Source organism: Arvicola amphibius, chromosome 2 (assembly GCF_903992535.2).
Source record: "Arvicola amphibius chromosome 2, mArvAmp1.2, whole genome shotgun sequence".
Lineage (NCBI taxonomy): Eukaryota > Metazoa > Chordata > Mammalia > Rodentia > Cricetidae > Arvicola > Arvicola amphibius.
Window position 1 is genome coordinate 148,361,747 of NC_052048.2, and position 24,962 is coordinate 148,386,708.

The following is a 24,962-nucleotide window of genomic DNA, read 5'->3' on the forward strand; positions in this document are numbered from 1 at the left end:
ATAGTGGCTTGTAACCATTTGTAACTCCAGTTTCAGATGATCAGTGCTCTCCTGACCTCCACAGGCACCAGCCATGCATATGGTATATATACAATGTATACATACAGATAAAACACCCACACACTTCCATAAACAAAATAAGTATATCTTTTTAAAAGCAAAAAAAAAAGATTAATTTGCTATCATCTGTGTTCTCTCTCTCTTTTTTTTTTGACTAAGTATATAGCCATTAGGTTTTTCATTCACATGTAGTATTTGGCACTAGTTTGAGGGGTCAGTTGACATCTTACTACTTTCTAGCAGCTGTTCTCTCACCTCAGATGCATGGGCTTGAAAATGTTCCTGGAACCTGTGAATTAGCTCCAGATCTCAGATTTCAACAGTTCCTAGCTCTCATGGGGGATCAAAAATAAATCACCAAGGCACAATAATTTGGTACAAGTAAATGTACCAAAGCTGCTCAGTCATTTGGCTTGGTGCCTCCTTGACTTCAGCGTAGATAGTGAGGAGTCATACTTCATTATTCTTTCTAGGAGTTTCAAACTTCCCTACAATGCTGAGGCTGGCTCTTTTTCATATTTTAATATGCCTGAATGCATAGGGAAGGGGGAACAATTATTTCAGAAAACCTCACTGTGTAACTTCCCTTCTTAACATGTGATACCATGTTAGAAATGTGAGTCACAGGATGGAGCTGGTCTAGCATGAACTAAGAATCAAACATGTGGGTAGTTACTTACTTCTTAACCTTTCCAATTACATTAGCAAACTTTGGGGGCTCAAATGCAAGGTGGTTTTGGAGGTGGCAACAACCAGTTGCCAAAATCAGATGGAGGAAGTGAAACCAAGAAACAGCGAAGTAAACGGACTCAGAGGACGGGGGAGAAAGCAGCACCTCGCTCAAAGAAAAGGAAGAAGGATGAAGAGGAAAAGCAGGCTGTGTATTCCAGCTCTGACTCCTTCACCCACTTGAAACAGGTGAGCTGTCAGAACAGCCCTTGCCACTTCCAGGAGGGGAGAGAGCAAGTGCTTTTTCAGCCCTATGAAATGGAAGCTTTCACTTTATTACAATTGCAGTTAGTTCCTAATTAAAAAGAGAGCTCAGGGATAAAGGGCATCTGGAAAGGAAACTAATAAACCTTGTTTGCTAGCAAACCTGCACTTTATCTTATTGGCACTTGAGATTTATATTCCAGTAGATGGATTGGTAGATGATGGTCAAGATTTATGTATGTTCAAAAGGAGCAGCCTCAACAGCAGGAAAGCATTGTTTCCCCATTTCTTGTGACTCTGGACCCAAAGAAATGCAGCCATGGACTCTCATTTAAACTCTGCTTGTTATACCTTTGTAACCGGTTTTACAAATGTGGGGAGGGGACACACCTCACACTTCCCCCAACCCCCATTCCCATTGGCGGTGCCTGGCCTCAGTTCATGGCCTGGTTCTTACTAAACAAAGATAAGGAGCATGTTTCTTGGTAAGGCACATGTTGGCATCTCTTTAACAGATGGGAATAAAACTTATTTGACATATATCCCAGAGATTCTGTAGTTTCCAGTATTTTGAATCCTGAAATTTTTAAGTCTTATTTTTCACAATCCTTATTTGACTTCAGGTCTTAGGAAGCCCCAAAACACTTCCATGTTTGTTAATCATGTACATTACTTTTAAATGTGTTTTTTAATAGCAGCTCTCTCTGCTCCCTCTAATGGAACCGATCATTGGAGTGAACTTTGCGCACTTTCTTCCTTATGGCAGTGGCCAATTTAATAGTGGGACTCGACTTCTAGGAACTTTTGGCAGTGCCGCCCTTGAAGGGGTCTCAGACTACTATTCTCAGTTGATCTACAAGGTATGTTTCTTTGCCAGGGTGCCGCCTTGCTTCACGCTGGAGAGCTTCCCACTACTGAGGAGTGTGGCTTAGTTTTGCATCTAGTTTACATGAAGTCTCCCAAGTTTCACTGAAAGTTAGGGTCAGCTAGAAGATTCAAAGTGTATCTGGCTAAGTGTTTCTAATATGTATATTTGAAATTTCATAGGCATAAGAATACAAATGATGGAAAATATCCATTGTATTTTTCCATATTGAGGAAACACGTTTTTCCTTCCTTGTAACCTTTGTTAACTCTTAAAATGAATCAAATTGACGGTACATAGTGGGAATAAAGGGTATGGTTAGATTTTTACCTTGGAAAATGAATTTTAAAAGCTTTAATATATTTCATCAAATAACTTAGGTGCTAATTGAAATTATGCACTAATTCTTAGGTTACCAAAATAGCATAAAGTCAATCAAGTTAATATTACTTCTTAAATATTTTTATGATTGCATTGTAAGATCACTTTACTTCGCCTCTGACTTAAACAAAGCAATTATTTTGAGAAATCTGTGAGAGTGTCTGTTTTCCTGGTGGCTATTCTTCTGTTGTTAAGATGACTGTCTCTATGCTCCCTTTGGTGTTCTCGTGGCCTGGTCTTCAGTTAGAACTCCTCAGTGCAGACTGCTCTTCAGTGTTGCTTCCCTCAGTCTCCCCTTGCACTGCACTATTATGTGTAATTACAGGGTGACGCCAGCACTCCTTGGGGAGACCCAAGACTCTAATGACAAATTGGTGACAAACGGAAGGCTGAGAGAGATAACTGAAAATCAGTTGTATTTCTTAGTATATTTGGTATCTTAAGTAATTTTTTTCTCTTTTTACTTCTTTTAGAGATCTTGGATAGTCCAGGTTCTCATCTGAAATGTAAATTGCAATTATAGGTTAAAGATGACAAGCTCTGCATTTCTATAGAAGTAGGATATATTTTAATGAAAGTTGAGTAAAGGAATATGTAACTGCTTTTTTTTGCAACTTATTCAATTTTAAAGCTGCTTTTCATTGGTTGTTGTAATCATGAAACTTAAGAAAAGTTACATAAAATAAAATTAAGTGTAACAAAAATTGGGTTCTTCATTTCAAAGCTGAATGCTCAAGCTGGGCCAAGTAGGCAATTGGGTAACAAGATCCCATTCTTATAACCTCATGGCTGTGTGTGTGTGTGTGTGTGTGTGCTTATTCTTGTGCATTTGGAAATGGAAATGCCTCTGGATTATGTTTCATATAGTCTTGCTTCCTTGTGCTAAAAATTCACAGAATTAGGTTTTAGCAGGTCAATGCATATTTGCTCAGTAGCATATAATTTAAAATTTTTTGGTCTCCTGCAGCAGAATAATTTAAGTAATCCTCCAACACCCCCTGCCTCTCTTCCTCCTACACCACCTCCTATGGCTTGCCAGAAGATGGCAAATGGTTTTGCAACGACTGAAGAACTTGCTGGAAAAGCTGGCGTGTTGGTGAGCCATGAAGGTATGATAACTTACACCACTGAAGAGTCTTCTTTTGAAAGCTGTGTATATCAAAATGTCCACAGAACTATACAGTTCCATCAACTTTGCCCTACATACTTTGGTTCTATTTGTTTGCTTTTCTAGTTGCCAGAACTTTAGGACCGAAGCCATTTCAGGTGCCTTTCAGACCTCAGGATGACTTGCTGGCTCGAGCTATTGCTCAAGGTCCAAAGACAGTGGATGTTCCTGCCTCACTTCCAACACCACCTCATAATAATCATGAAGAATTAAGGTAAATGCTGGTGTGTGTGTGTGTGTGTGTGTGTGTGTGTGTGTGTCTGTTGCCTACATGTATGTCTGAGTATTACATGCATACCTGGTTTCCACAGAGGCCAGAATAGGGCACTGGATTCCTGGAACTAGAGTTTCAGGTTATAAGCACACTGTGCACGCTGGAAATTAAACCTGGGTCCTCTGGAAGAGCAGCCAATACTTTTAACCATTGAACCATTTCTCGGCCTTATAAGCTACTTTTAAAAATTAGTTGCTCCTTTTAAAATATGTGCTTAGCATAATGTATTTAGGAGTAGTATGTAGTATAAATATTACTATGTATATATGTACAATATATGGTATATACTATTTGAACTATTATATAGTATATAATATGTGCTCTATATAGTATAGAGTATATATAGTATATATAAATATACTATATAGTATATAAAAACTTTTGAAGTATAAAGTACTCTTCAATATAAACTGCCCAAGGCATCATTACTGTTAAAGTGTAATTAGTTTGTGCATTTTAATGTCTTCATAACTTAAGCATTATACACCATGACATTAAAGTTATGAGAAAACCTCCATACCAAGTATTTCAAAGTTTCCTTTTTTAAGCTGCTTGTGGGATTTGTTGGATTTATTGATACTTGTAGATATCTAAAATTAGAGATCAACCATCATAGATATCAGAGTGCTATCATGGAAAAGAATGTGTCTTTGCTACAGGAAGCTCCTCACCAATTTGTATTAGTTCTTTTGCTTCTAGTAATCTTGCTGGGGGAATCAGCTCTCTTAGAAGATAATTTTACTCCCCAACTAGTTAAGAGTCTGTATGAACTTCTTTAGACTTTGATCTCTGTAGAAAAACTGGTGGGTCTGTGTTCTGAGATGTCCATTTAGTCTAAATGTCTTCCTTTATGGAGAAAAGTTGTCACTGGACACATGAACAGGATAGAATTTGTTCTGTGACCACTGGAAGAGTCACTTGTTGGGGTTTGGAATCCATGTCTCCTTTCTCTTTTACCTCACAGCTAAGAATTCCCAACTGTATCAGTAGAGTGACATTCTTTCCAGCCTTGGGAAAGAATCATACTCGGGAGTATGTATTTGGTGATCTAACACAATGTCTGTTTATTCCCTGGATTTTATATGACTGCCCAGCAGCCCTTTTCATTTCTTTTTAAGTATGAGTAGAAGAAATGAAAGCTAGAAGATTCATGGCAACATTCCATACTCTTAGCTTGAAGCCTCGCCATCTTTCTGGTAAACCAGGAAGAACCTTGGCTGAGACAAAGGAGTCTGTACTCCCTCGTCCCCACCACTGTGTTTTATTATTTAAGAAAATTAAGTGCCTACAGCACCACAGTTAACTGTTTTCTCTCATCTTGCCACTCTATACAGCAGTAAAGATGTATCTGTAGTCACATGAGGTGTGACTCAAATATAAACTTGAATAGTTCAGTACAACCCCTGCCTGTCTCTTAGTCTCAGTGACTTCTTCTTTTTGCCAAGGTATCAGTTTCCCATGCTATGCTGTAGTCTGAATATCTCCTTCTAGCAGGCCTCAGCTTCCATCTTAAGCTTTGTCAAAGGAATAGCATTTGTACTGTTTTGTAGTAAACGTATCTACTATGTTTTCTTAGCAGAGGAATAACTGGTCTAGTTGCTGCTATGATTTTGCTATTGCTGAGAGTATCCTTCCTGCGGTACTTGTGGATTGGCGAGAAAACCCAGTGAAAATGTACATAGGGATGTGTGTGTTCCTCTTTCAGGATACAGGATCACTATGGTGAACGGGACACTCCTGACAGTTTTGTTCCTTCATCTTCTCCTGAGAGTGTGGTTGGTATGGAGGTGAACAGGTACCCAGATCTGTCATTGGTGAAAGAAGAGCCTCCGGAACCAGTGCCATCCCCCATCATTCCAATTCTTCCAAGCATTTCTGGGAAAAGTAAGAGATTGGCTTTATTAATTTAGTCTATCAAGTTACTATTGTAAATATTTTGACTTTGGAAGCTATGACCACTCTTTTCTCCCCCACCCTTTTTAGGTTCAGAATCAAGAAGAAATGACATCAAAACTGAGCCAGGCACTTTATTTTTTACTTCACCTTTTGGTTCATCCCCAAATGGTCCCAGATCTGGTCTTATATCTGTAGCAATCACCCTGCATCCTACAGCTGCTGAGGTAAAAGATGGCATCACATCTTGTGCTGTAGAGAGTGTCCTGTTGTTAAAGCTCTATCAGTGACCCACAGTGAAACAGAATTTGGGGTAGCAAAACAAAAGATACGGGTAGGGTAGAGAGTCACTTCAGATATCCAGGCTGTTCTTTAGTACTGTTAAAACGTTTATCTGAGAACTAAGCCAGGGCATAAAAATAGGAGCTGAGAGTTCATGTACTCTTGTAAAAGGGTGTGTGTTTTAGAGAACTCTAGAGAGAAGTACTCCACAACTTTCCATGTTGTAAAAGTTCACCATTGAAAAACCATAGTCAATAGCTGAGTCTATAAAAGCAGTAGAAACTTTCTACAGGCAGCTGATGCCGACAACACTTAATGATCTATCAAGGACTTGTTTTAAAAATGTGAAGTTTTATAGAGACATTCTGTTGAAGGTCAGACTTGTTTTGGTTGTCTGCAAAACTGTTGTGGACCATGTTGGACTTTTTGCCAGAGCTAGATAGGAGTTTTCCCATAAATACCATGAGGGCCGTCTCATTTCCTGTTGTTGTGTCTTTTAGGCCTTTCAGATACTAAGGTAGCTAGAATCATTTTCTGTTTATAAATCCCAATGTTAGTTGGAACCCTGAAGATTACTTTTTATGAAAGCTTTGTTTGTATATTAGTTTATGAAAATAGTTTAACTAAGAGTAGTTGGGGTTTTTCATACTGTATATAATCCTGAAGATAGAATTATCCTAAGTATTAATTTCTCAGTAATTCACTTCTAGGTGAGTAACACAGTGTTTAAATTTTGTTTCAGAACATTAGCAGTGTTGTGGCTGCGTTTTCTGACCTTCTTCACGTGAGAATTCCTAACAGCTATGAGGTTAGTAATGCTCCAGATGTTCCATCCATGGGTTTGGTCAGTAGCCACAGAGTAAACCCAGGTTTGGAGTATCGACAGCATTTGCTTCTTCGTGGGCCTCCACCAGGATCTGCAAATTCTCCCAGATTAGCAAGCTCTTACCGGCTGAAGCAGCCTAATGTACCATTTCCTCCAACAAGCAATGGTGAGCTAGTGAGCTTTTTGTTAACTCCAAATCCATTCTCAGTTAAAAAGCCTACTCTTTTGAAATTTTGATTTAATTTTTAACAAATAATAAGCAATGTGTTGGTGTGTAGTCTTTGATAAGTTAACCTTCTCTGGCTGTTGTTTTCTGTGACAGGATGTGAATTTCTGTGCTCTGGCCTATGGCATCAGGCTGGCCTCAAGACTGTCTGTAGCCCTGACTGCAGATGAGGCCATAGATAGTATTTTGTTTGTCTGTTCTGCTCGGTTGCTGTTACTGTCACTTCCTCAGTTAGCCTTTATACGCCCTCTGCAGGGCCTTCTTCTTTCCACAGGGATTCCTAGATCCCCATAGCTGAGAACTAGTGCATCTTCCTCAGGCCTGCCATGAAGTTGCTTTTTCTAGCTCACTGGCATCTTGTGTGCCAGCCCTGTTTCTCACCACCTCCTCCTCATCCCCCAGATTCCTTGTAGTATTTTGTCTGCCCCAAACTTTTTCTAGAATCTGGTTGCTTCTCCATTCTCATCTTTGAACTCTTTTTGAAAGTCACCTATGTTAAAGTTTTGGACTCTTTGCCATCTTATCTACTGGCTGCTTCTTATTTCTCCTTCCATTTTCTGCCTTGATCTTCACCTCTATCCTAGGAGATGCACTCTGTATATGTAGACTTGCTCTTCTGATCCCTCAGTCCTTACTCAGAATATACCTTGGTTCTTATTTCCCTCTGATGCTGTAAGTCATATAAGTCATTTGTACCCATTGCTCTTTATCTCCCACAGAACTTGCAGTATCACCTTACCTGTCAAAAAGTGGGTCTGGTCTCTGTTGATGCCCTATACACATTTGAGGATCTTAGTGCTTTGCTTTTGTTTGATTTTTTTCATGCTAGCTTTCTTTTCCAGTTATTTGGGAGTAGGTGTTTTCCTTTATTTCTACTTTAGTGTCAAATATTAGATGCCTGGTCACCATAACTTAGAAGATTTTCATTAAAGCATAATATAAAGTAAGTCAATAATCCATGTTGTAATTGATTGTTTATAGTTTAATTTTATACTGTGTAATGCTTGTGTCTTTGGTCTGTTTTAATTGCTAACAAAAGTCCATTGCCTGTAGGTCTTTCTGGACATAAAGATTCCAGTCATGGTATAGCAGAAAGTGCATCACTCCGACCTCAGTGGTGTTGTCACTGCAAAGTGGTTATTCTTGGTAGTGGTGTGCGGAAGTCTTTCAAAGATCTGACCTTTGTGAACAAGGTACTTTACTCTTCTTCTAATCACCCACCCCACCTCCGTGCTGTTGGCAATGACTCCTGTAACAGAACAGAGTGTTTTATGGGGCACAATATACAATTACACAATATACCTATTAGGTGTGTTCGGCTTCAAACCAAATAGCTACAACACACTGTTAAATTGTTTATTGATGAGGAACACAGTTTTTAAATGCAGGGAGATTTGAACAGCGTAGTTTCTGTGTTGTTGTTTTTTAAAGACATTGGTCTTTATAGCTCTGGCTGTCAAAGGGTAAATGTTGGGTCAGTGCCATCACAATTGGAAGATAGAAGACACTCACTTTTGAATATCATCTGAGAATTAGCAGTCCTTGGGGTTACTAGTTTCATTAACTTACGTTTTATTGAGGTCCCACATATGTCCCTTTGTTTTTCAGGGTTCCCGAGAGAACACCAAAAGGATGGAAAAGGATATTGTCTTTTGTAGTAATAACTGCTTTATTCTTTATTCATCAACTGCACAAGCAAAAAACCCAGAAAACAAGGTAAAGTGAGCAAAGTATTAGAGAGGGATTTTCTGCCCGAGTTACATGTCTCTTTCTCAGAGAGCTCTTGTAGATAATCCTGATCAGATTCTGATTGAGTTGGCAGATAAGCCTGAAATAGTCTTCAACTATATTTATCCTATTAAATAACCTATTCGGCAAAAAGTGGGAAGGTGCAAATTACATCTTAACACTCATTTATTTAGTGGTATTGAGGGTTGAATTTAGGGCCCAATACTTGCTAGCCAACTACTTTACCATTAAGTTATTTCCTGCACCTCTTTTAATTTTTGATTGTTGAGGTGGGTCTAACTGAGCTGCCTTGCACTCATAATCCTCCTGCCTTGGCCTCTTGCCTGGGACCCTTGCTTGTCTGCCCATCTATCTTATTTTTATTTTGAGAAAGAGTATTTTTGTGTAACTCAAGATGGCCTTCAACTCTCAGTCACCCTTCTGTCTAAGCCTTCAGAGTGCAGGGATTACAAGTTTGCGCCACCATATACAGATTAATTATGCTTTCATTAAAAAATTCTGTGTTTTTCTTATATTCAATTTTATATAGATGTATAAATATGTAGTGTGAATGTGTATGTATGTCATGTGTATGGCGCCTCTGGAGGCCAGAAGAGGACATTGGACCTCTTGGAGCTGAGTAACAACCAGTCATAAGCCACCATGTGGATGCTGAGAACTGAACTCTAGCCCTCTGGAAGAGCAGCCAGTGCTCTTAACTGCTGATCTTTACTATCCCCTAACTCAACTACATTTTAAGAGTGTAGAATTCAGTAGAATGTTGCATTATACTAATTACAAACATTTTACTAAAGATTGATACTTTTATTTTATTGGTCAGTAGGGATTCTAAAAAAATTTGTCTATCCTTGCATTGTACTAGAAACCATTTTGTGCATATTCAGCTTCTCTGTATAATTAATGTAGTTGTTCAAATGACGCATCTTAATGATGTATTTTGAACAAAAAAATCCTGTAAATAATACTGCCACTCGTTTTGGCTTCAAGATAATTTTATTAACGTGACTCTTACAAAAGAGTATTCAAAAAAACACTACTTTTTGACATGTATTAATCCCTAGTACAATATAATCCAAGCTGACAAATTTAGGCTTTTAATTAAAATTTATTCCTAGAGAGTAGAAGTGGGTTTTTATCATGTAGCTTCTTAAGTGGATAGAGTAGCCCATTTATTTAATATGAGGTGCCTCTTAGGATAAGGATGTAAGCAGAGGAGAACATAAGGCTTTACTGTTCAGATTCTGATGGGCTACCCCGTACCTGAGAGGTACTGGTGCTTTTCACGTAGCCCAACTCCTTGAGCAGCTGGTCTCAGCTGAGGGACTCAGAGAATCCAAGTTATTTACTCACCGGCAAGGTTCTCCTTTCCTTTCTGTTCTTTCACCCTAGTAGATTAAGTCCAAGATTAACAGACAAAAACAAAAAAATAGATGAATAGATATGAATTCTTTCTAGGTGATGCTGCCACGTTCTTAAAAACATTGATCTGTTGTTCAAATTGAATTAGTTCTAAAAATTTGGGTTTTTTTTTTTGTTGTTGTTGTTTTGTTTTGTTACTGTTAGGAAGGGGATGTCCCAAGAAAGTTCAAGAGCAGAACATTCTCCAAATTGTGACTTTGTAGGAAAGTCACAGAGACCCCTTTGCCCCTTATCTTCATCTTCTGTTACCCCTAAATAACCATCCTCCGGTCTACTTGTTATACCTAAAAATTCACTCACCTCTATGCCTTAATTCATATACTATTAAACTTCTCACTAGAATTGCTTTGAGAACATGTGAATCCTTCCTTTTTCTCATGGTTTCTTTTTGCTGCCCAGGAATGCCTTCCTCCACTGCCACAGTCCCCTATGAAGGAGCCTTCCAAAGCATTTCACCATTACAGCAATAACATCTCCACTTTGGATGTACACTGTCTCCCTCAGTTCCAGGAAAGAGCTTCTCCTCCTCCATCATCTCCCATAACTTTCCCTCCAGCCTTTGAAGCAGCCAAAGTAGAGTCTAAGCCTGATGAGCTCAAGGTGACAGTCAAGTTAAAGCCTCGGCTGAGGACTGTTCATGGTGGGCTTGAAGATTGTAGACCACTAAATAAGAAGTGGAGAGGAATGAAGTGGAAGAAGTGGAGTATTCACATTGTCATTCCCAAGGGGACCTTTAAACCACCTTGTGAGGATGAAATTGATGAGTTTCTAAGGAAGTTGGGCACTTCTCTTAAACCTGATCCTGTGCCCAAAGATTATCGAAAGTGTTGCTTTTGTCATGAAGAAGGTGATGGGCTAACAGATGGACCAGCAAGGCTGCTCAACCTTGACTTGGACCTGTGGGTCCACTTGAATTGTGCTCTGTGGTCCACAGAGGTCTATGAGACACAGGCTGGTGCCTTAATAAATGTCGAACTAGCTCTGAGGAGAGGACTACAAATGAAATGTGTCTTCTGTCATAAGACAGGTGCCACCAGTGGATGTCACAGATTTCGATGCACCAACATTTATCATTTTACTTGCGCCATTAAAGCACAATGCATGTTTTTTAAGGACAAAACAATGCTTTGCCCCATGCACAAACCAAAGGGAATCCACGAGCAAGAGTTGAGTTACTTTGCAGTCTTCAGGAGGGTCTATGTACAACGCGATGAAGTGCGACAGATTGCTAGCATTGTGCAGCGGGGAGAACGGGACCATACCTTTCGTGTTGGAAGCCTCATCTTCCACACCATAGGTCAGCTGCTTCCACAACAGATGCAAGCATTCCACTCTCCTAAAGCACTCTTCCCAGTGGGATATGAAGCCAGCCGGTTATATTGGAGCACACGCTATGCCAACCGGCGCTGCCGCTACCTGTGCTCCATTGAGGAGAAAGATGGGCGGCCAGTATTTGTCATCAGGATTGTAGAGCAAGGCCATGAAGACCTGGTCTTAAGTGATTCATCGCCTAAAGGTAAGATCTACTTGTTTGCTGTTGTAAGACAAATGAATGTTTCGTGTCAAGTGTTTGTTTTTTCCATGATAATTTCATGAGAATTTTTTTTATCAATGCAAATCTTAGCCTCTTTTTATTACACCACTTTATTCTTTGCTCTAAAGTTTATACAGGTTTGAACAGAAGAATTGGTAAGACCTGTCTGTCATTTACCTTAGAGCCCCTCTCAGGGTCAATTACTAGAAAGCAGAGACCATATATCTAAAGGATTGTTAAGATATTATCTTATCTCAGCTTCAGATTTAGAGCTGGGAATTAGAAACTTGATTTTGTACTCTTGGACATGTCTATCTTTTCATTTTTATTGATGTAAAAAGTACTAAAGAGTTTTTTTTTAAATGTTTTCATGGTTTTAAAAATATGGAACAGTCTAAAGATATTTCCAAAGAAACTTTCAGTTTTGTGTTTTAATTCTCATCTGAGAGAATGCCTATCTGTAGCCATTGCTAATGGAATTAGTCACTTTTAACTTAAGTGTTTTCTTTGTTACATATCCAGTTGAATTCACTGAATTCTTTCATGTTTACTGTTTGGTGTCTTAAGGTGGCATAATTTACCCCCAGATTTCAGTGAGTCTTCAGTTGCTGACATTTAACAAACATCTTTGTTACGTTGCTGGCCAACCGGTTTATCCAGGTCTTTATGAAAGACTCTTCTTCACCCTCTCTTGGGTTTGAACAGTGTTCAGTTTTTCTTTTTGTTTAGCTAAAAGGAAATACACCATAAAAATTATTTTTTTGTTCATATATAGATGTTTGGGATAAAATTTTGGAGCCTGTGGCGTGTGTGAGGAAGAACTCTGAAATGCTGCAGCTTTTCCCTGCGTATCTGAGAGGAGAGGACTTGTTTGGCTTGACTGTCTCCGCAGTGGCACGGATAGCAGAATCAGTAAGTGTCCTAGTCACAGCCTGATCCAGCATGCTCACTGTGTTCCCCTTGGATACATTCCTACTTGCCAGGACTGACCTATTCTCATGAGGAAATGGGTGTGGGTGGTTAATTGGAGACCTTAGCTCTCTCAGAGGAGCAGTTCTTGTCATCATGTCCTGTTTATTCACATGGTTGAAGATGTATCCTTGGTCTGATGAAGTTGTAGTGTTTTACAGAATATTTTCCCCCTTTTCTTAAGTTTTCTTGACATTCTTCTGCTCTTGTCCAAGGGGCGGGTGGTCCCAGAGAACAGTAGGTTACAGCAGCACTGAATGTAGGTGTGTTTGGCAATGAATCTGTGTAATAGTTGAGAAATGTATTTCAGAGCCAGGCCTGATGGTGAAGGTGTATAATTGCAGATATCTAGGATGTTCAAGTAGACGTATAAGTTTAAGATTAGCCTGAGTAACCTAGTGAGACCCTATCTCAGAGTTTTAAGAAAGTAAAAGAAAATAAAGGTTTTAGTTCAGTAGTGCTGGCCTTGATTGTTTTGGGCCTAGGTGGTACTCTCAGAACTGGTAAATAAATGAATGAATAAATGGATGGATGAACGAACAGATGGACAGACAGACAGATAGATGGGAAAGTGTTGTAGAAAATAAGACCAAGCCAGTGAGATGGCCCAGTGGGTAAAGGCACTGCCACTAAGCCTGACACAACCATAAGTCAACCACCAAGACTTACATGGTGGAGGGAAAGAACCAGCTTCCCACAGTTTGCCCTCTGTCTTCCAGAGGTTCACTTTGGCACTTGTGTATATACACATACACTTGAGCTCTCTTTCTGTCTCTCTCCCCCCACTCTCCTCTCCTTTCCTCTCTTCCCCTCCCCTCCCCTCCATAAATACATACAGAAATAAATAGAGTAAGTTATTTTTAAAAAAGGAAAAGGAAAGACAACCTTTGGACGTATCAGTTACTTTCCTAGTAAACCTTCATTTCCCACTAATACTGTTAGAACAGAGAGTGACACCTCATATTATGATCACATTTGACAGAAGTGAGAAGTCATCCAGAAACTAAACCACATAGGTGACCTCCAGCATCCAGACAAATAACATTCACTAGGTTGTGACCACTGCTTCCTGATTGTAAACTGAAACATCAGACCCTAATTCACATGTAGGAAGGCTTTGGTTGGTGTATTGGTTCTGGGAATTTATCTTCTCAAGAAAAGGTGGTCTGGACTTAGCAAGTTTTACTTTGGAATTTATACATTATTCAAATAGTTATGAGTGCAGGCTCATCATAGTAAATAGTTCACAGATGGGGAAGAAAACATTTCTAAATTGTTTTCACTCTGGGTCATCTTTGGCCAGCTGTAGATTATATCCTTGGCCAGATGAGTTACCTTTTTGTGTATTTTTTTTTTTTTTAAGCTACCTGGGGTTGAAGCATGTGAAAACTACACCTTCCGATATGGCCGAAATCCTCTCATGGAGCTACCCCTTGCTGTTAACCCCACAGGTTGTGCTCGTTCTGAACCTAAAATGAGCGCCCATGTCAAGAGGTTTGTGTTAAGGTATCTTGTTTCATCTTCACATAGTACAGCCCAGGGTTTCTAGGCACTTTAGTGGGTTTTGTGCTTAATTTGTCTGCTGCTTACAAACCCTGCTGTCTCTGGCTGTGTATGTGCCTAATAACTTCAGAAGACGCACTGTGTCTCTGCTAGGCAGCTTTCTGTGTGTTTCTGTCAGTAAGACTTTTAATTGGCTTGGTTTTCACACTATTCAGAGATATCTTCAGTTGTCCTTTTATTTTCCTGTTGGCACATCATCATCTGTAGGCCTCACACCCTGAATAGCACCAGCACCTCAAAGTCATTTCAGAGCACAGTCACTGGAGAGCTGAACGCACCCTACAGTAAGCAGTTTGTCCACTCCAAGTCATCACAGTACCGGAGAATGAAGACTGAATGGAAATCTAATGTATATCTGGCCCGGTCTAGGATCCAGGTGAGGAATGTTTTGTTTTGGTTGGTTGGTTGGTTGGTTTTTGTTTTGTTTTGTTTTGTTTTTGGCAGGGTGGGGGGTTGTTTTGCTTTCTGTTTTTGTGGTTCTGTGACTTGAACCCAGGTCCTTGTGTATACTAATCCCAGCTCTGGAATCTCACTTTGAGAATTGTGTTCTGCCTTGTCAGTTTTCAACATGAGGACTATGGTTTTGTAGCCTTAGAACATAGTGCTGGACCACCTCGAGTAGAAAGTATTCCTTGGGACTTTACCTCTTTATATCTCATTAAAGACTGTGGGGAAAACAGGATTTTGCACACACACTGAGTTTTGAACAGCTCAGTAGATCTGTTTACAAACATTTGAAAAGTAAAAATAAATACCAGCACTTGAAAGGCAGAGCCAGGAAGATCACAAGTTCCAAGATGATTCTGTCTTAAACAAATAAAAAACTCAATAAATACTTTCATATGACATTGCAGCTTTGAAAGTCATATCTTTTAAGCACTTCCCTGTCATGAAATCATTGCACATTCCTGCTAGACAGTGGAGTATCTAAATGTAAGCATTTAAAATTAAACTTGTAGTCCTCACCTACTGAGTTATGATCTTAAAACTGACATGTCTAATCAACATCTCACTTGTCCCAGAATGGAATTATAAAGCTCCTACTTTGCAAATTTCTGCAGTCCCCAAGCTCTTTACATTTTTAATAGTGTCTATCAGTTCCTAAGTCGATTTGTATCCTCAGATCCACGCTTCCATAAAATCCTGTTAACTCACCCCATCTTCCTCCAAGTTCCAGCCTCTTCCTGGAAAGCAGTGTTTCTGTGTGCAGTAGAGATTCTTACAAGTTTAGTGCAAGCTCTTTGCTCCTTACTGGTAGTTTCTAGAATCTTCTTGTTCTTAGACATTTTGCAAATGTGCCTAGCATCAGGCCCTCTTTATCACTTTCTTCTCTTGATGAATCCTTTCAGTTTAGAGTACTTTGACCTTCAGTCTGAGCATCCTTCTGTGTTCCTGTCCTCTGCTTTTTCTGGTTGTACCCAGAAACCACTGTTGGTCAGCTCCTGAGACATGTAAAATCAGCCAGGAGTTCTGAAACTGAGACTAAGGGTCTGCCCACCCCAGAGACTCTGGAGAGGCACAGCCAATCTCATGACTTAGATAAGCATCTGCCTTCTTCATGGGTTATTTTTTTCTAGTTCTTGATTCTGGTTTCCTCTTTTTGCTCTTCTGAAATGTCCTTTACTTTATTAGCTGATCATTCTTATAAAGTTTTAACAACCAGCTAAGAGCTCTATGCAGTCATCATTATTTTGTTTGAAGTCTTGTTTCATATTGTTTTCTTTCTGCTATGACCCTCTTTGAGATTATGTGGTCATATAGTACGATCTCTGCTGCTTTCAGTTGCTTTTCTCCTCATTTGCATCTTAGATAAATATTGTTCATTCTGTGCCTGTTTCCATTCCTCAAGAATGTCTTTAATAGGATCTTAACTGTGTCTTCAAGTCATAATTAACCTAAATCATTTTTTAAATTTACTTTCTTTCTGTGGATATGCATGAGGGTGTGCATATGCCATGGTGTACATGTATAGGTCAGAGGACAATTCTGAGAGTCAGTTCTCTCTTCCACCTTTACACGAGCTTCAGTGATTGTACTTAAGTTGTCTGGCTTTTACGGTAAGCACTTTTATCCACTAAGCCATCTTCGTAGATAGAACCGGAGGCATCTTTGAGAGTTTTGACTTTCTGTCATTTCTTTTCTCTTTACATTCCTCTCTTTTCTCACTTCTCTGGTGACCATGGCAATGGTGGTAGATGTCTTAAAAGGTGGGTCTTGCCCACCTCCCGTCTCTCTTTCTTCCTCTCTCTGTCTCCTGACTCTAGTCCCCAGGGACTCATTCTGCCCCCTTCTCTGCCCCTTTTGTCCCCTCTTTCAATAAACCTCTCATGTGAGCCCGGTGGCATGGCGTGACATCTCTTCTTGGCATTAAAATAAATTACAACATTGGTTTCCTGACCAGGAAAGCTCTCCTGGTGCTTCCTCCTGCCTACCAGCATTCTGAGGTGCACCGGATCCCTGGAACCCAGTCCACATACGACAGCCTCACTTGTCCAACTAACAGATCACTAGCCCCTCCATCCAACACCAGCATGATTGGTGAGCCCCCTCTTTTCTACCTCTGGCCATTTCCCATGAGTGAGGACTCATCTCTCTAGTGTGGTTTCTTGCATTTCGGCCTCATCAAGTCCTGGTACTAGGCAACTACGGCTCTCTCAGGCTCGGAGCCCTTGGCTCTTGTTCTTTGTGTGATGTGCACAGGACAGCCTGTGCTTACTTAGTGTGATCCTTTCTGATTTCCTGGGATTCTTGGAATCGCAAACTCTTGGATATTATTTCTTTGCCTCACTCATGGGAACTGTGCCTACCTTTGCAGTCAGATGTGGTCTCAGTACCCCTTAGATAACAATCCAAATGGCTGCTTCTAAGCACTCTATTATCCCAATATTTTACGGGACCTTTGGAACAGTCTGCCAGCAATCCAGTAGATGGAAGGAGCTATCAGATCCCTTTCACTCTTCTCTTCCCCCTCCCCCAAGAAGCCTCTTACACTAACTCTGTTGCTTGTAGCATGTTTGCTTAGGGCCCACTGAAAGGTAATCACTTCACACTGGGATCCTACCCTCCTGTTCCACCCTCAACGGATCCACTCTCTTCTTCCTGCAACAAATCTGCTTTTTCGCTCACTGATGGCATTGTGTTCCATTCAATACCAACAACTGGTCTCTTGAGGGGTTATCTGCCTTTGACCATTCCCCTGGATGTGAGGCTTCCTTTCTCAAGCACAGTCTTCTCTTCATCTTTCTGACTCGAAGTCCTGGTGCCAGGCAATTGTGTCTCTCTCTCAGGCTCAGAACCCTTGGCCCCTGTTGTTGTGTGGCGACACATGGGACAGCCTGTGCCTACTTAATCTGATCCTTTCTGAATTCCTGGGGTCCTGGGAATTGCAGACCCTTGAGTCTTCTCTGCCTCGCTCATGGCAACTGAATCATCATCCTGTAGTCCTGCCTTTTTGAGAATTATGTGTTTCATGACCTTTGTCCCTTTAGGTTTGTACCAGCTTGTAGTGTTAGGTGTTTTCCTGTATGAAATATCTTATACCCACCAGAAACTCTAGTATTGTTTTTTCTTATAAAGGTTATTTTTTTATAGAGACAAGCATATCATTTCTGTATACATACCATAGGTTGTATTCTAGTTTTTTATCCTTACAAAAACTTGAGTTGTTTTACTTCCTTTCATTGTATAGCCTGCTATAGTAATGCTGTTTAGCATGTAACCTGCTGTGCTAAACTTGATCTTGCAACCATTGCTATTACTATACCTTAGTTTTCAGTTTGGACTGCTTGCTTATGCTGATCCAAACAATACTGATCTGCACTGACATTCTTTCTATATTCCAGTTCACATCTGAGTCACACCTGGAACAATTCAAACTGCATAAGTGGGTTTCTTTTTTAAAGATGAGTCTGTGACAGGAAGACATCTATTGACTGCCAACTCCTTCAGAATCCATGAGCAGGACTTGAGTGTCACAATTTCTCTTCCTTTTCCCCAGTTTCTTCCCTGGTCAGAATCGAAAGCACAAGTCCAAATTAGGGCAAGAATATGCAGATTATCTATGAACATTATATTTATTTACTTACTTTTTAAAGTATGATATTTTCCCACAACTTCATTTGCTACCCCGTCTAAGACTGCATTACAGGATTTACCAGACATAGCCTAGACAGTATAAGCTGCCAAATAAGGCACCAGTGTGTTAGGCTGTTCAGATTTTCTCAGCCACTCAAGAGGCTAAGGCAGGAAGACCACAAGTTACTTAGTGAGATCCCCTTTGAAAACATGTATAAAGAGCTGGGAATGTATGTCAGCGCTTTCCTAGCACATGTGAAGCCCTAGGTTCAAACCCCAGTAGTGATGGTAATTAGAGTAAAGTAATGTTTTCTGTTTTGCCTTATTCCATTATTTCTAGGAAACTGAGAGTCAAATCTGAAACTACTTTGTAGTATTCATAATCCCTTATAGTTCTTCTACTTCCTGTTTTTTGTTTTGTTTTTGTTTTTTTCAGGACAGGGTTTGTGTAACAACCCTAGCCCTCCTAGAACTAGTTCTGTATACTGGGCTGTCCTTGAACTCACAGAGATTTGCCTGCCTCTGACTCCTGAATGCTGGGATTAAAGATGTGTGCCACCACTGTCCTGCTTTCCTGTTCAAATGTATTACTATCAAATGTATTACTTTATGGAGTTTGGGCTAACTTCATATAGAAGGCACTAGCTTACCTGACTGATGATAACTTAGCAAGCAGCTATCCAGTTCACAGTAGCATTTACAGACATTGTCTTAATCCATCTGGCATTGCTGGTGTAGGGTGTTACAGGTGGGCAGCTTGTCAACTATAGTTTACCTGGCTTACTGTATTGGTGGCAGGAATGACAATGCCTCACTTCTAGTGAGGTCCTTTCTGTTGTGGCCTTCCAGAGTGAAAGGCAGAACAGAAAGGTGTCCTAAGTTATTCTTCTGTGGGAGCTCAATCAGTCATTCAAAGATAGCTAACCTGCTCCCACTAGCATTGCAATAATCCATGCCTGAGGACAGTGTGAAAAAGGATACAAAAACAATGTAATAATGTAAAGTTAAAAGGAGCAGGATTGTCAGAGTTTTAAATTTCAGAAAACAATACAGTCAGTGGCCCTCACTTGAATGTAGAAGAAATCTTAAATATGGCTTTTGATAAGACTCCAAGGGCAGTACGTTTTTATGAAGAAAATAAAGGTCTGTCAAGTATATTGGATATGTACAATTCTTTTTTTTCTTCCATATAGGGACTGGGCCTGTATGCTGCTAGAGACATTGAAAAACACACCATGGTCATTGAGTACATTGGAACGATTATTCGAAATGAAGTTGCCAATAGGAAAGAGAAACTTTATGAGTCCCAGGTACTATATAAACTGACCACAGACAGACATCTGAAGAGCACAGCCATGTGTGATCAGCTGTGAGCAGAAGCCATAGCTGTAGACTCTTATATGGCTCTTATCTCTTCCCTTCACCATCATCTTTTGTAGTTGGTGTTACTTACCCATATGTAGACTAATATCCCCAGCTTTACAAAACCCCACTTGGTGTTCACACTGACCCACCAGCAATGCATCAGCTGTGTTTGGTAGGGTCCACAGGAATGAACAGGGGTCTGGTCAGCACAGACTATAAGTTGAAGTGAAGGAACTTCAGATCACAATGATGACTGCCTGCCTTCTCTTTAGAACCGAGGTGTGTACATGTTCCGCATGGACAATGACCACGTGATTGATGCTACACTCACAGGAGGGCCTGCAAGGTGAGGCAGGACCGCCATTGGTCCAGAAGACTTTGCTTGCGTAGAAATGTCCCCACTCTGGCTGTGCAGTGGACTGGAATCTTCGTACTTGCTTTGTTAAAACATCAATAGAAATGTCATTAGTTTCCTTTAGAGGGGAATGCTCCTCTCATTGCTGTCGTGTTCAGTTTTCTGATTTGTCTTGCAGATATATTAACCATTCATGCGCCCCTAACTGTGTGGCTGAAGTAGTGACCTTTGAGAGAGGACATAAGATTATCATCAGCTCCAACAGAAGAATCCAGAAAGGAGAAGAGGTAAGGGGTAGCGAAGAGGGAATCTGCCTGTTGTCTGTTCCAGGATGTAACAGTTCATGGACCTGGGGTTTCTAGCACATTAATCTTAGAAACTTGTCCCTAACCCAGAGTTTTGCCATCTGTTCATCTCACTTCAAACATTCAAATGTCGGTTTCTTACGTGCAGTAGTTCTTAGAGCCACATGAAACCTACCTACATGTCTTAGGATCGTCCTTTGTCCCCTAATCTGGGCAGTCTGACAAGCCCCTCTCAAGCTGATGCCTGCCACTGATTGGACATGTAAGACATGGAATTGCCACCTCTGGCAATTGCACAAACTTGTTAACTCGCATGATGTATTATTGGAATGGTTGCAGACACAAGTTTGGAGAGCCACATGCTCCTGACTATGTGCACACTTAGAAAATTTCACATCATATATGTGGGTGTTTTGTGTTTTCTGTTTTTAAAATGTTTCATGTAAGACTTGACATTTGTTTCTAGTATCTCAAAGAGGTGACTTTGGTCTAGTTTTTCACCTAAGGTTGCTCTTACTCCTAATTGCCCACTTTACATTGCCCAACTCTGACTTTCACGTAGCATCAGCACTTTGAATCAAGTGCCCTAAGTCTGGAATTGGTGCCCATGGCAAGCTCTTGGGAAGACTGCAGTGTTGGGAAGCCTGGGTGTGTTCACTGTGACAAAACCCCAGTCTTCTTGTGGGCAGAGTGTGAGACCATACCTATTTACTTGGTCCTTTTAGAATGTGCTTTTAAAATTAACACCATGCTTATTAAAATTAACACCAAAGCTCACCGTTCACAGTAACAAACGTATAAGAATATCCTGGTGCCAGAACCCAGGTCTTATCACTCCAGGACAGGCCCTGCAGAGCCCAGCCTTGTGACTCTCCTGTTTGTATCATCTTGCACACACCCTCTAGCTTTACCAAGCCTGTTTTCTGTAAAATGGAGACATATTTTTTAATTCCATAGCGGGGAAGAACTCAGCAAATACCTAAGAAAAGGCAGTGGCTTCTTTTCAAAGCACAGCTGCTCTATGGGCGCAATTTTCTTCCTTCCTATGTAGTCTTCCACATAGCTGTCTGATGTCTGAGTTAGACAAGACCCAAGACATTTACTGTGTCTTGCCCCTCACTTGGCTTTATGGTTTTATGAGGTAGAGGGGGCAAGGATGTAAAGGTTATTTGGTGGGACTCTTAATGCTTCCCATCCATTTGGTTGACCTGGAATTTGAGTAAGAATTCTATAGCCTTGAATGTTGATCCAGAACAACTCTTTCTCTGAGGGGAACACTAGCTTATCCTGAGCCAAATACAAGCGGCCATGGTTGGCAAAACAGACTCAGTGTACCCTGAACTCCATCGTGTTCCACTGTGGAAAAGATAGCATTGACTTTGTCATTACAAGATAAAAGAACGTGCTCAATTAGTTCTTTAATTGGTGAGGCATGAGGTGTTGGTAGGTTTTAGACACTATCTGAAGATAGGTTTGGGATGGTGGTCATTCTAAACTGTTAAAATCACAAAGATGTTAGACCAGGTACAGATGTTGGTAGTAAAGGCAATGAAGGGGATTGAATGTAGCTCTAGAACAGTTTTATGGCAAATCTGCAATGTTCCATCTCTCCATAGTGGCAAATTCTAGTAAGCTATTAAGTCTGTAGGAACTTTGAGTAGATGTACCTTCCATCCACATGAAGAGAAGGAAAAAACCATGATGTTGGCCAGGGCAAGATCTTCTCTGTCCAAACCAGTCAAATCTATTATTTGAGGGAGTGTTAGTCCTCATCTTTCCAAAAGTGGTAGAGAGAACACCAGAAGACATAGAAACAGTGTATCCACATTACCTTCCTGCAAATCTACTTCCTGTTAATGTATGGCACTTAGCATGTCCTTTTGTGGTTCACCACCCTACCCCATCCTCCCACAAGGTTGCATGGGACCTCAACAAACCCAGTCTTGCTTTGGCTTATGTTTGTTTTCTTGCTGGTTTTAAAATACGAGAGAGTTGGAAGTGGGGCACTACCCTGTCTCACACCATGTCTTTGCCATGGGCAGCTCTGCTATGATTATAAGTTTGACTTTGAAGATGACCAGCACAAGATTCCATGTCACTGTGGAGCGGTGAATTGCCGGAAGTGGATGAACTGAATGCATTCCTTGCTATCTCAGCGGGCGGCTCGTCCCTAGGAAGAGGCGACTCAACACTTCATTGGATTTTGCAGACCGAAAGATATTTTTGTTTTCTGACTTTTTGAAAAACAGCTTCTGGAAGCTCTGGTTCCTCGGCCTTTGTCTGAAGGAAGCACAGCACAGAGGGAGCCAGCTGAGGCTGCCTTGCTGTGCACTGAGGTCAGCAGAGTCACAGAATGGTCCAGCACTTTTTTTCTTTTCTTTCCCTCCTTTTGTTTCCCTGTGGGTGGGTTTTGTTTTGTTTTTGTTTTGTTAGTCTCACTAAGGAGAAACTTTTACTGGGGCAAAGAGCCGGTGGCTGCCCTGCCCCAGGGGTGGGGCCTTCCTATGAATGTAAGACTGAAATCACCAGCGAAGGGGGCTGTCCAGAGTGCTGGCCACGCCTTACTGACAGGGGCAGGCCCTGAGTCTAACTAAGTGGACACCACTGATCAAGGAATGTACTGAGATGACTTCCTTAGGGATAGAGCTAAGGGATAATAACTTGCACTAAATACATTTGAATACTTGATTCCATGAGTCAGTTTATTGTAGTTTTTGATTTCTGTAAAATAAGAGAAACTTTTTGTATTTATTATTGAATAAGTGAATGAAGCTATTTTTAAATAAAAGTTAGAAGAAAGCCAAGCTGCTGCTGTTACCTGCAGAACTAACAAACCCTGTTACTTTGTACAAATATGTAAATATTTTGAGAACAGTATAAAAATAGTTATTGACCAAATGCTACCAGGCGCTGCAGCAGCTCGGGTGCTTATAACCGTGGTAGGGATGTTACAATATAATTTTGTGTTATTAAATATGCCATTATAATTATGTAATAACCAAAATTTTGCCCTGGTGTCTCTGGGCTGTTTGGAAACAGTCTCTTAGTGCTTGTTTTCTACACCTAACATCTGACAGAGCAGCGTGTGTGCTACAACTACAACTTTTATAGCTGCTGGTGATTTAAACTAATGTTTCCTATTATATTGTTGCATCCCTACTTCTTCAGTCAGGTTTTTTTGTGCTTACAATTTGTGATAACTGTGAATAACGGCTTAAACACACACCCAAATGGAGGCTGAATTTTTCTTCAGCAAAAGTAGTTTTGATTAGAACTTTGTTTCCGACCACACAGAATTATGTAATCATAATAGAGTCATGTAGCAGGGACCTAACCCAACTCCTTAGCCTTCTATTTAACATAAAAATTTAAAAAGAAAAAAAAAAGAGAGTGAAAGAGATGTGATGATGCTCCCAGCTGCAGGACTCTGGCAATAGGGTTTTTCGAAGATGTAATTTTAAAATGTGTTTGTATGAAGTTTGTTTACATTTCTTTAATAAAAAAAAACACACTGTTTTGTGTTTGCTTGTAGAAACTTAATCAGCATTTGAACCAGGTTAGCTTTTTATTTTGTACTTAAAATTCTGGTACTGACACTTCACAAGCTAAGTATAAAATGAAGTTTTTGTGTGCACAATTCGAGTGGACTGTGAGCTGTGGGTGCACTCAGTGACACAGCGCTCAGCTTGTAATGTATATGGCATGATGTATTTTTATCTTACAGAATAAATCAATTGTATATATTTTTCTCTTGATAAATAGCTGTATGAAATTTGTTTCTTGAATATTTTTCTTCTCTTGTACAATATTCTGACATCCTACCAGTATTTGTCCTACCGGGTTTTTGTTGTTTTCTGTTCTGTATAATAGTATCTAATGTTGGCAAAAAATTGAATTTTTTGAAGTATACAGAGTGTTATGGGTTTTGGAATTTGTGGACACAGATTTAGAAGATCACCATTTACAAATAAAATATTTTACATCTATAGAATCTGCTTTGTGTTCTGTGAACTGTGGTCATGTTTGGTTCTGCATGGTGTCTGTCAGAATTGCTGGAGTCTAGATGTTCAGGTGTACTTTTAGCCATGCTCCCTGGCTGTGGGCTCCCTCTCTAAGGAGAGGACTTCTGCTAGGTGCACAGCACAGCAGGTTACAGATCTCTTCATGCCTACAGCCGTCTGCCTCCCTGAGAAGCAGGCTGCAGGCGCCTAGACAGGCTTTGCTTTTGTTTCATTTTCCTTTCTTCAAGCTACTTTTTGGGTTTTCTTTGTATGGTAGAGACCTGCCTAGCAGAATGAATAGGTGTAATCAATTTCATGATTTACAGATACGGTAGTACATACCTTGAATCCCATGTGAAGCAGGGGGTTTGTGAGTTTAAGACCAGCATAGGCCACATACATGTAAATATGTATATGCAAACAGGACCATCTCTCAGGAATGAAGAAGCTACAAAAATCAAAATTCCCAGAAGCCCCCTTTCCCTAATATGGGAAACATTGACCTTCAGAAGTCTGAGGGGAGGAAATGCCTTTGTGTTTATTAGAGTGATGCTGCTCCTTTAAACTTATGGGTTAGAGACCACTCTGCCTTCTGGGATGAGCCCTTCATGTTGAACGGGGCGGGGGGGGGGGGGGGGAGCTTTGTTCCAGCTGCCCAGCTAGTTTACACCTGAAATAACTACACAGAAACTGTATTCATTAAAACACTGCTTGGCCATT

At 40.4% G+C, this 24,962-nt stretch overlaps 1 protein-coding gene across 9 annotated transcripts in view; it reads left to right on the plus strand.

Moving 5' to 3' along the window:
• Positions 1-24,232, plus strand: part of Kmt2c (lysine methyltransferase 2C) — a 219,907-nt gene extending 195,675 nt beyond the window's left edge. For 4 of the 9 annotated variants that reach the window (XM_038321056.1, XM_038321062.1, XM_038321057.1 and 1 more), the window contains 17 exons: positions 766-978; positions 1,689-1,853; positions 3,207-3,348; positions 3,474-3,621; positions 5,387-5,565; positions 5,665-5,801; positions 6,599-6,848; positions 7,962-8,101; positions 8,517-8,624; positions 10,476-11,592; positions 12,386-12,522; positions 13,943-14,085; positions 14,350-14,518; positions 19,410-19,526; positions 19,854-19,927; positions 20,115-20,223; positions 22,284-24,232. In XM_038321056.1, coding sequence (XP_038176984.1) covers positions 766-978; positions 1,689-1,853; positions 3,207-3,348; positions 3,474-3,621; positions 5,387-5,565; positions 5,665-5,801; positions 6,599-6,848; positions 7,962-8,101; positions 8,517-8,624; positions 10,476-11,592; positions 12,386-12,522; positions 13,943-14,085; positions 14,350-14,518; positions 19,410-19,526; positions 19,854-19,927; positions 20,115-20,223; positions 22,284-22,376 — 3,441 coding nt within the window. In that variant the 3' untranslated portion in view covers positions 22,377-24,232. The remainder of the gene's footprint in view (positions 1-765; positions 979-1,688; positions 1,854-3,206; positions 3,349-3,473; positions 3,622-5,386; positions 5,566-5,664; positions 5,802-6,598; positions 6,849-7,961; positions 8,102-8,516; positions 8,625-10,475; positions 11,593-12,385; positions 12,523-13,942; positions 14,086-14,349; positions 14,519-19,409; positions 19,527-19,853; positions 19,928-20,114; positions 20,224-22,283) is intronic. The other 5 variants (XM_038321060.1, XM_038321059.1, XM_038321061.1 and 2 more) reach the window with 5 other exon arrangements.
• The last annotated feature ends 730 nt before the right edge of the window (positions 24,233-24,962 follow it).